Here is a 12,058-nt window from a genome sequence, read left to right on the forward strand (position 1 = left end):
TGACTTTTCAGCTTTTAGCCTTTAATTGGTTTCATATTTCAAAAAACATTTTCTTTTGTTTATTTTCCTCTGTGGATACTGAATACATTAGCATATATGACTTTATGATTGTTCTTACAGAAATGTTAACACACTTTATGATAATAATGATGAAGAAAATGTATTTGGCAATTCAAAATACAATCTGAAGTTTAAATCATTAATTTTGACAAACACAAATTTTGTTATTTGACACAAAAATGATAGGGTGGTCTTTTATTCTGTGCTTTCTGCAAGTATGCACAAGGTTTATGAAAATAAATCCACAATGTATTTTATTCATTTGTCAATTATACATTCAGCTGGTTTATCAGTTGTACTTTCAGATGTGTTATGCTGAGAGATCTTTAAAAGCTTATGAGGTAGGTTTTGTTAGCTACATGTTTAAAATATAAAGCCAATCTATCATTTCCTAACAAGTATTTAATAAAAATTTGACAAAATAGACAAATCACAACTGAGATCTCTGATTTTGTGATGATCTGTGCAAAACCATTTTTCTTTCAGTTTATCAGGGGTTACTGATTATTGATTATGTTTTACCTGAATAGACTAAAACTAGACTTTTGTCCATCATCATGACAATATAGTGCCATAACATGATTAAAACAATGTACAGTAAAAAAAGAAAAACTAAAAATATGAAAGAAACTGAAATCTTAAAATGTATGACAGGATACATTAAGATGGGGACTGCAGGAAAAGGTCAGCACAGAAGTTTTGTTACTGTGAGAAGGGCTACAATGCCAGAGACAACGGGATGCAAACCAACAGTCCCACTGTTTGTCGTACAGTGTTTCCTGTTCTGGCCAATACAGGCTGCATATGCCATAACATGGGGGATGTAGTTCTGCTCGTGGACCCCATGTAGCAGATGGGCCAGGGGACCTTTGGCAAACACAGCCACATCCTCTCCTCCATGTGTCTCCATGCTCAGAGGGACAGCTGACTGGGCCTGGTAGTTGTTTTCCTCTAAAACACAGAAACATTATTATATAAAATTCCTGAGAAATAAATTCAATTCAATTCAGTTTTATTTGTATAGCGCCAAATCACAATACAAATCATCTCAAGGCAAAAAACCCAACAAATCCCTTATGAGCAAGCACTTGGCGACAGTGGAGAGGAAAAACTCCCTTTAACGGAAGAAAAAACCTCCAGCAGAACCGGGCTCAGTTTGGGCGGCCATCTGCCTCGACTGGTTGGGGTGAGTGGATAGAGCAGAAAGAAAAGAACAGCAACAATAAAGAACAAATAGACACTGGAGGTTGGTGCGACCAGTAACTGCCCATCAACAATATACAGCTCCAGGACCAGGGACACCTGCAGAAGGTACAGAGAGAGAACAGAGAGAGAGAGGGAGAGAGAGCACAAACTAGGGGAGAGAAAGAGAGCACAAGTGACATTCAATGGTGGAATATACATGTGAAGGGGGAGGAGAGGAAGAGACGGGAAGGGAAGGGAGGGGAGGGGTAGAGGAGCTCAGTGTACCGATGGTCCTCGGGCAGTCTAGGCCTATAGCAGCATAACTAAGGGATGGTTCAGGGTTACCTGAAGCCAGCCCTAACTATACGCTTTGTCGAAGAGGAAGGTTTTAGGTCTAGCCTTAAAAGTACAGAGAGTGTCTGCCTCCTGAACCCAGACTGGGAGCTGGTTCCACAGGAGAGGAGCTTGATAGCTAAAGGCTCTGCCTCCCATTCTACTTTTGGAAACTCTGGGAACCACAAGTAGACCTGCACTCTGAGAGCGAAGTGGTCTATTGGGATAATATGATACTATGAGGTCTTTAAGGTATGAAGGAGCTTGATCATGAAGGGATTTGTTTGTAAGAAGAAGGATTTTAAATTCTATTGTGTATTTTACAGGGAGCCAATGAAGAGAAGCTAATATAGGAGAAATATGATCTCTCTTGTTAGTTCCTGTCAGGACTCTGGCTGCAGCATTCTGGATTAACTGGAGGCTTTTTGGAGATACTGGGACATCCAGATAGTAATGAGGTACAGTAATCTAGCCTTGAGGTAACAAATGCATGGACTAGTTTTTCTGAGTCATTTTGGGACAGAATGTCCAAGACTTTAAAGGATCTGTATGGAGTCTGTGACCTCCAGTAGTGCTATAGAGCTGATTGCTATAGAGCTGTTTTCTATGAAGGACTCCCATTTTGTTTATCTGATAAAACAGCACTAACCTGATGGTTAAATAATTCTACTTACGGTAGTTAATAGTGGAGACATTCTCCCTCGCACCATTGACAAGTTTGTAACCTGGTCCGTTCCCATATAAGATGGAAGTGAAGGGCTTCTGATCAACATCACTCAGCATGGGGGCCAGACCTGTAGGTGGAGTGTCATTATCACACCAGAGTTTCAGTTACAGCAATAAAAGTCATCTGGTACAACAAAGATAAAGCATACAGTACTAAATGTGCACCATAATCAGTACATACCAAAAATTGTGTTTCCTCTTGTTGTGTAGCCTCCAAAGCTGAACACATGCGAATGGTCAGCAGTAACTACAGTTAGTGTATCAAAGACACTGGTCAAGAGATCTGCCCGACCGATTGCCCGATCCATTTCCACAGCCTCATGCAGAGCCTGCTTGGCTTTACCCTCATGGTGTCCATGGTCAATGCGTCCACCTTAAAGAAGGGAAATATTTCCAGTTGTATGATGTGTCATTTCGGTTGATGCTGTTTGGTGCAATAACAACTCAAATGGATGTAAATGATGGGTTTTATAGTTTTTCTTCAAAGGAAGTAATAGTGTGGCATTGACACAAATGCAAAACAGCAAAATAAAAAAATAGCTCAACAAACATGTCAGATACTGGCTCAAAATATGCCCAACTCTTACAGTCATGTCTCCTGAATAGTTCGTCTGTGCCTTCACATCAAGATTTACTAGCGTAGATGACACTGTCTCCACGGTTCAACATGGGCTCACTATTCTTCAGACAAAGAATTTGTTTAAGACAAAAGTCATGTAAGGAGACAACATAAATCTAGCAAACTAGTGCTAATAATGAACTGTAATGAACTAACTCAGTAGACCTGACAGATCTTTATAAAATCAAACCCAAAACAAAAGATGATTTACCACAAACTACAAACTAACCTTCTACAAGTAGGTAAAATCCACTGGGGTTTTTCCTCAGGATCTTGATGGCCACCTCCACCATCTCTGTCAGGGAAGGATCAGTCTCGCTGTTCCTCTCCAAGTCATACGGCAGATCACTAGGTTCAAAGAGACCTGGTGTAACAGAAGACTCAGTTCAAGGACAAAAGATATTACACCCAGAAAAGAATCCTACAGCAAATGCGTACACATACGATTCCTCATTTGCACTTCAATGAGATGTTCATAATGACACCAAGACGGAAACTCACCCAATAAGTAATCCACGTTGTTAGGGTTCAGGGATAAGAGCTGCTTCTTGTTCCAGACATAATGGCCTCTCTGTACAGTTAAAAAGAGACGTAAATGTACAGCACCTTGTGACTGGTAAGACTGCAGTCACTTTGGGCTACTAAATATGTACATTTTGGAAATTGGGAAGAAAAAAGAGAAAGGAGCAAGTAAAAGCAGAGAGAGGGAAGAAGAGGAGGAATTTACTTTATCTTTCATTCTGTCAATCCACTCCTGCACAAGGTTTCTACTGTCTTTCCGTGTGCCGCTGTGCTTTGCCACGTCGGGGTACTCCACATCTGTTTTGTTTTTGGGGAACATAAACTTCCGTCCTCCGCCCATAATCACCTCAAAAGCCACAGCACAGCAAACAACATTTCAGTATCACTCACGACCATTTTACAACCAAAAGAAAGAGCAACAATCAAAGTTAAAAAGTACAGCAGTTGTTCAACAAGGCATGTATTGTGTATCTCAAACATGTGAAAGTCATCTGAAACTCTAGTGTTGCAAACAATTATTTCCAAGAGCAATTCATCTACCAAATATTCTACCAATTCGACAGTTTGTTTTGTTTGACAAACTCTCAACAAGGCTAAGAGCCAGCAGCCATGCTAGTGGCTCTGTGAGACTCCACTTACATTAGGCATGGTGATGCTTTGAACCAAATGCTAACACCAACATGTTATGTTTTGATAACAATATTTAAGTACAACTAAAGAATGGATTGGGACTGTTGTTCATTTTGTAGGAACAACTTAAGGCTTTGACCTGATGATGTCACTGGAGGAAGGTCAGAGAATGATCAGGTTTTAATTTTCCTGCAAAATGAATGACCAAATTTGACGACAGTCTTTCCACCCACATCTATGTTGGGAATGTTTTCGAAGAGCTGTCTTGCGATATCCTTGCAGCCGCCCTGCAGCGCCTCATCTGGCATCTCGTTATCAGAGTACCAGTCTCTGTCCACACAGTGGGCGTAAGCAGCACTGGGAGTGGCATGGTTGACACGTGTCGTAGTAACGATTCCCACTGACTTTCCTAAAATGAACACACACACACAGAGAACAGCTGAGATTAGGGCTGAGTAATTTTCTGCTTAATGGAGAAGCTCACACTTCCCTGGACAATGATTCATGCTGAGGTGCGGTGGGAGGGAAACACAGAGGGACTGTTGTATTAAGATGATGATATATTAGCTTTGCCTGAAACTGGGATGCATTGTTGCGTGAAATGAGGTGGGTGGGTTATGAGAAGAGGAGATTGCAGCAATTACACAATGATACCAATAACTCATTTAATGGACTTACAGACATGGGAAGGTTGAGAAAATCAGAACTTAACTTGTATAAGACTTGTAAATTATGTGAAAAACATTATAGGGTCCTAGAGCTCTGAGGAAAGACCAAATTGCACATTGCCACAGCAAAATGTGCAATTTCAGCAAAAAAAAACAAACAAACAAAAAAAAACACACATTCAGAAAGACAGATGTTATTCACTGGGACACTCAGCAAAGGTGATAGAAGGCTTCATTGCCTGTATGAGATGTTTGTGTGTGGCCCTGTGTTGCATTGTTCTGTTGATACAGCACTGAATCTGATTATTTCAGTTTAAGACAATGCATAACAGCTGGAGCAACTGTTTTTTATATGTACTAACACTACAAACCACTTTAAATCAGTTGATACAAGTACACAGACAAAAAAAAAGCCACAAACCCGATGAGACTTCATAGCAAAGATGATCAGACAGATCATTCTGACAAATAAGTCATTAACAATATATAACAATATATAATACATCAAAAATAACCTCTTGAGTCAAGCAAATGTCACTTACTGTCATGGTTCCCCTATGGGACTTCCTGCCGGGGGGACCCTTACACTGAAAAGACTTCCTCTTTCCCCTGCACTGGTCCCCGGCAGCTTCACACAAATTAACTGAATTAGTTTCACCTGTTGCCAATTACTTTTGGTTTTTTCCCTATAAGTACTTCCCTGCTTCCTTTGTGTTGGTGGAAGCATTATTGTAAATGTATTGTATATTGCCTAGTTTGTATGCTACTGTTTCATTCGGCATATTTCTGTTTCCCGTTACATTCATTATATTTTTTCACTATATTTTTGTGTTTTTGCTTGCCCTGGTGATCCCAGGGGGAACAAAGCTCTTTTTGGTTCTGCATTTGGCTCCTATTTCCTCTTCTTCTCTCCAGCACCACCTCCAACACATAACACTTACAAACCGCTCTAAGACTAACTTTGGTTCAAAGGATGAACAGCTGAAAAAGGAGAATGAGCAGAGTAAAAAGAAACTGCATAACTTTTAAGGAAACTTCAAAGTCAAAGGCTTTGATCAAGTCTCCCGATGAGTGTTTCCACTTCACATTAACACACCATTAACTATAGACACAATTAGTTTCCTCATACCTGAAACACACAAAGAAAAAAATGTCTGTGAAAATGTCCTGTATTATGTTTATTATTTTGTTATTTAATGTTACTCTACCTGCATCCTTAGCCCATTTGAGGATGGAGGTGACCTCATTGCCCTCTGTAGTGTTACACTTGGATCGGACAGCAGCCGCACTCACACCCACCGTGCCCTCGTTGGCCTTGACCCCGCAGAGGTAAGCTGTGGCTGTGCCAGCACTGTCTGGGACCTGTGCGTTAGTGTTGTATGTCTGCAGAGACACAGGCCATTGACCATTTGTTTATTATGTTGGTATGCTTGTCTGATATTTTGACATAACATAACTGGTACTAATGTTTTATTCGCTTTCAACAAATTCCTTGAAATAAGCGAAACCAAAAATGCCTCTCTCTCTCTCGCTGTACTCTGACTTCCCTTCCCTTTCTGTGGTGCACTGCCCTGAGAGCACTGCAGATGAACTGGTAATGAAAATGACCATTACATCACTACTTATAGGCGGACAGTTGTATTCTTAATAATTATCAGCAAATTGCATTTATGTCAGTTCAGCTCACCAAGCAAGCAATTCTCCTGACTTGTTGACTGATGTTTAGATGTTAAAAGATAATTCATATCATTTTATTAGCTTTTCTGTAAAATGTCTTGAAAACCTTTATGCATTTATGCATCAGCAGCAGGATATGTGCAGTGCATTTGTAGTCTCTAGTTTTCTTTTTGTTTTTTATTTCACGTATGGTTTGAACATCGGATACCTTCATGGGAGAAAAATGTATGTATATGTCAGTATAGTTGGGACAGTCTGGGACAGTCAGAATCACCACATTTATAGGAAATGTTCCAGGTTGAAATATGTCCAAACTTTCCTTTGACTGAGGCTGTTTTAATCTTTAAACATGTTGCTTTAGTACAAGCTATTTAATATAGACTTCAAGTTTATACAATTAGATAATTTATATAGTATCTGACTCTTATACTTCAAGCAAATCTCCAAATCTTGGCTTTGGGAGTTTCTTGGGACTAAGAAAAATGCAGAATATTGCTACCCTTACCTTTTAGCTGATAGTTTTAGTTGCTAATATTTTTACTATCTCAGAAATAAAAAAAAATAAACTCTTCTGTTCTGGTGATCTTTTATCTTTTTATCAAGTAAAATCAATACATTGTCTCATATCGTATGCCATTATAACATTTCAAACCTTGGCCAAAGATACAAAAGGGAACTTGTCCATCTCTAGCTGCGTCTCTTCTCCACTCTCTCCCTTCATCTGACCCTTCAGTATTCGAGCAGCTGTCACTGTTGGAACGCCCATCCCTAAACACCAGAAACAGGTCAAAGGTTAGGATTGTATTCTCCTTCCCTACCACAGGAAAGGATGAGACCATACCTAAGAAAAATACATTTATTTCATTGTCTGCTGTGAAACAAATGAAAGACTTTTGCTTTCTTTGGTGTTGTATGACTCCTCTGAAAACATTTTCTTAGACACAAACTGTTTCAAAAACACACACCAGAGGGAAAACTTGAGAAAAACAACAATAGATGTTACAAAAATATAAGCATGGGTCACAGGAAGAAAGAATCTGTAATTGTAACTGAATGTGTAACCTGACTCTTTGTTGATTGGTTTTCTAAAGTCAAGTGCCTGAAATTAAACATAATCATGAGATAATATGAGAAACAATTCAATAAGCTTGGACGTGTGATTGTGATTTAAATCTCAGACTTTTATTGTGCACAGGCAGATCAAGGTGGTGCAGATGCCCAAGCATGTTCTATAAAATCAGAGTCAAACAGGTATGCAGAGATTATTGTGCAGCTGAGAGCTATTTTTCAAAGAACACTGATTTTCCCAGTGTAGAGTTGATAACATTTGTCAAACATTTTCCAGTTAGACAATCATTCGCAGTTGTGTCAACTTTAAGTCATAAGATGCTGCCTTTTAGTGCAGTGTGCAAGAATGTTATGTTGTGCCTATAGTCCAAACAGAGGGGTCAGAGGCTTGATGGAGGATTAACATTACTGTCCAACCAGTGAGTGACCCAACACAAACAGAGGCTCAGTGATCCGGAGCCAGCACAGTTGTTTTGTTTGCTGCTATTCTTTTACCTTGCATATTATAGATAAGCTGAAAGAACTTTAATTTCAGTTTCAGGGTCGTGTGGAATTTCATAATTTCTAGCCATAAATTAAGATGTAAAATGAATAACTTTGTGGCTTACCATCTCCAAGGAAGAGGATGAGATTATTTGCTTTGTTCATATTGAGTTTTTGCAGCATCAGAGCGTTATTCAATGTCTGCTGAGCCCATGCATTCCAAAACTTTGGATCCTTCTCTTGTTCTGCATGGAAATAAAATAAGTCTTCTGAGATTTGGACAATTACAAGAAGTAACAACGACAGGTAGTGTAGTGAGTTAGGATCACAGGCATACCTCACACTGACATAGTGAACTAATTACTGTACTGGAGAAATAATATGCCATAACATGCAGATTAATTCATAATAAAAACAGGCCTACTCATTAGTTGCAACCCTAACTACAACCATGCTGTATTCAGATCAGATTGAGTTAAAAGAGAAAAAACCCTTCACAAAAACATGTCTGCCTTCTAAACAATGGCCATTTTAAATAAATATATTCAACATAAATATATTCCAGTTAGCTGTTCCTGTAGTGTCCCCACAGGGAGTGTGGCTGCGAAAATATCTCCTGTTTTTTTTAAAAAAGTCTTTTTGATAAGGTAAACTTCCTTTGAAGGGTTCCAAATATTCTCCTACAACCTTGAAAACCTCCAGTGTGTGCATCTCCTGTTATGTCCTGTTGCGTCAGGACAGTTGTTTCTTGGTGGTGACTGACTAATAACACTGTAACTTACCAGGGAATTGTGGTTTCCCCAAAGTCCCCAACATCAAACAAGAGCAAAGAATGAGCAGGGCTGTCATCTTCATGTTGTCGTCTCTGTGTGACTGACTCATTACTCTGGACAGCCACAACATGCCTTTTTGAGAAGCAGGGGATGACTGCAGTTGCCTCACAGCTAGGAGAGAAAAAAGAAAAAGACTAGTAGTTAATTCTGTGTCGTCTTGTGACACACTGACTCTGACATATGGTTAAATATTTATTTATTCTGTGATTATTTGACTAAGGTGCACCTGTTACAGGCAAATAATAGAATTCTTGCTCATGCTGTAGTTCTGCAAATATCCAGTTTCTGGAGGGTGACGAATACAGCCACAGACTTGTGTCATGAAATAGGTTATACTACATGCTCCCTTCTCTCACACAGGTGACATAAGGATGTGTGGGGTGGCAAAAAGCTAAAGGAGACTACAATCAGCAGTCTGTTTTCATATCATCAAAACAATGTAGAGAAAAGAAATTTCTTCTCATTCTTGGGCTCATTTGTTAAAAGTAAATCTTTCAGCCGCCATCAGGCTTTGCAGCAGAAACAAAAGCAAAGCTTGGTAAAGTTAGGCTTAAGGCCCCACTGTGAATGCAAGTAGTCACAACAGGGGCCCTTATGGACCCTGGCCAGCTGGGCTTTCGTCTGTAATTATCCACACCCTCCTCTTTTTTTTTTTTTTTGCCTGTGCTTATAGTCAAGGTCATTTTAATAGGATTGTGCTCCATAGCACTGAGAGGTTTAAAGACCGTAACAAATCCGATTACTGCCAAATGATTGACTGGACACATCCACTGCTGAGGGAAAAAAAACTCAAGATGCTGATACTTTAATCAGAAAAGCAAAACTTTAGCAATTCTGAGAAGAGGTGTCTTCTTCTGTTGAGTATGGGCATGAGTTTCATGCAGAAAACTATAATATCATAAAACCCAACTTCAGCTACAATACAATACATGCACCAAACCTTTAACCTGCACATTTCCAAACTGATAATGCTAAAATTCCAACCAGCTTACAAAGATCTCCAGAAAACTCCAGCACCAACCAGGCCCATGGGGCCTCAGACCCTGCCAGGTCCACCCAGCGGTAGGGAACCAGTCAGTCTGCAGGTAAAAAAGCAGAGCAGTGCCACCACAGCCACCAGCAGGAGCCAAGACAGTGCAGTAGTCAGTATCACATGGAATCCCTCTTCACCCATGGTGTCACCAAACATGAAGCTACTCCAGTCTATCTGAAACCCAGCTGCACCAAATGGAGTAAATTTTCCCAGCACCAAATTGTGTCTTTCCTCAGCTCTGTTCTCAGCTTCTGTTGAAGCCCTGAAGCAAGTTACACAGGTTCTTAATTCTGCCACGCCAGCCTGGAGCAGCTCCAACCATGGATTAACTTATTAATTATGCTCAGAGATAGTGGTTGTAAAAGACAGAGTCAGATCTCCAACAGTTTTTATTATTTATCAACGTTTGACATTACTTCACTTACAGAATAACAAAAAAAGATTTGTGTGGTTTTCAGACATGATCCTGCCTTTGTCTGTTGCCTCTTACTGGCAAAGACACTAACTGCAGTTTGTAAACAAGCAACTTGAATTGTTTCTCACGCCAGGATGCCTGGGAAAGTGACATTGAATTTCACAGTCACGGGTGACAACTTACTTATGTTTTCACCATCCAAGATAGAATCAAATGTTACACTGTTCACAATATGAACGGGGAGAAAAGTGATTTTTATTGCAGCCTGATATATTAAAGGGGGTACAGAATAGGAGTGTGTGCAGGGAAACCCTTAAACTCACTGCAAGCACTGCTGCGCAAAGACTATTAAATGAATTCAGACTATACAACTAAAAGACCTTTGGCACCAGCGCATAGACCTAGTCTAAAACGAGACCAGAACAAAGCTGGTCTCGGTGCAACAGATGATCAAAAAAAACCTCATGTTTTTCTGAATCCAGAGTGGATCACAGCGATGTTCAGAGCGGGTGAAGAGGAAAGCTGCACAAATTAGTCCGAGTAAACAACCTTTCCATCCAGAATAGAGCACGTTCTCACCAAAACAACCAACAACCTATTATCCGTTTAAAACAAGCTAAAAAAAAAAAGTTGATTGTAGTTTTACTTACTGCAAGCTGCGGAGCAGGAGTCTTCACCCAATTGTGTGCGCTGTTCATTCAGTCCTTGAATGCGCGTCCTTGACGTTGCTTTCACGGGTGTTTTTCTTTTTTCTTTTTTTCTTTTAGTAAGGCCACAGTTGCTCGACTCTGGCTCCCTGGGTCTGAGAATAGCGGTCTGTATCCCACGAGGTAAAAAAACAAAAACCCTTCGAAATAAGGATGCCATGCTGCTGGACCGAGAGCTCCCTCTGTCGGACTACCTCTGCATTGCTTCAAGGACAGAGTACCATAGTTATTCAGATGGCATTGTACAATAAAATACCATCATGCAAAAACACTGCACTGCAGGGATAAGTCCTACGTACGGAACTAAAACATAAGAATCTATATATTCCAATTTATTTTTTTTATATCAGACTGTTTACATTTCTGAAGTTGCTGACCACCCTGTTATATCTTCCTAATACATCCCCTCCCTGTATGGCACCCATTTCAACAGTGGTGAGATATTACTGACTATTGTTGCTGTTGCAATATGTAATCTCACTATGTTTTTCTTTATAAGATCCTTGAAACTTACACTGCTGCAGTAAATCTAATCTGCAAAGGATTTTAAAAGTATCCTTGCTGTTTACACTGACCTCCTCTAGATGTCGCTATAAGACCTGATTCTGCCCCTCATAGTTGTGAACGATGGAAGCTGAACAGGTCTGGTGACATTTTCTCACTCGTTACCGAACAGGCCTGCTTACAGTATGAAGTTAACTGTAAATATTTGTTATTTGAAAGCCTCAGACTTCAGTTACTAGTCACAAAACGACCAGAAGGAGACACAAAATGACCACAAAAGGATAATGAGGCAAAAAGACACAAGTGGGGACTGGGTGGACACTATTGGTGCCCGGGGACCCATTGTCTCATAATCCATCTACAACTATTGCCTTATTTTCTTTATTTATTTGAATTATAAATGTTACTTAATTGATTTTCATGATAGGGCCTGTTTCGTCTTCATTAGTACTTTATTCTGACATTCAGCATGATTGATTTTTATGCTGCCTGTAGACACTGGGGGTTGACTTTACTTTGTAGGAGTTATAAAGCTTCCAGTTGCTGATAATACTATGAGATGTGGACCGTGTTAAAGTCTGTACACATAAACATT

At 39.8% G+C, this 12,058-nt stretch overlaps 1 protein-coding gene across 2 annotated transcripts; it reads right to left on the minus strand.

Moving 5' to 3' along the window:
• alpl (alkaline phosphatase, biomineralization associated) lies at window positions 1-11,060 on the minus strand. 2 transcript variants are annotated; one of them, XM_026307109.1, is made up of 12 exons: window positions 10,903-11,060; window positions 8,754-8,915; window positions 8,097-8,216; window positions 7,073-7,188; window positions 5,952-6,126; window positions 4,309-4,484; window positions 3,651-3,791; window positions 3,425-3,494; window positions 3,153-3,287; window positions 2,486-2,677; window positions 2,253-2,372; window positions 1-1,011 (listed from the first exon to the last, which is right to left on the minus strand). In XM_026307109.1, exons 2-12 carry the CDS (start codon window positions 8,872-8,874, stop codon window positions 746-748), a joined length of 1,632 nt encoding a protein of 543 aa, XP_026162894.1. In that variant the 5' UTR covers window positions 8,875-8,915; window positions 10,903-11,060; the 3' UTR covers window positions 1-745. The 2 variants fall into 2 exon arrangements, with proteins under 2 accessions (XP_026162894.1, XP_026162895.1); XM_026307110.2 differs by lacking the exon at window positions 10,903-11,060 and adding an exon at window positions 9,797-9,998.
• Between the last annotated feature and the right edge of the window lie 998 nt (window positions 11,061-12,058).

The sequence above is a fragment of the Mastacembelus armatus genome, chromosome 5 (assembly GCF_900324485.2).
Source record: "Mastacembelus armatus chromosome 5, fMasArm1.2, whole genome shotgun sequence".
NCBI lineage: Eukaryota > Metazoa > Chordata > Actinopteri > Synbranchiformes > Mastacembelidae > Mastacembelus > Mastacembelus armatus.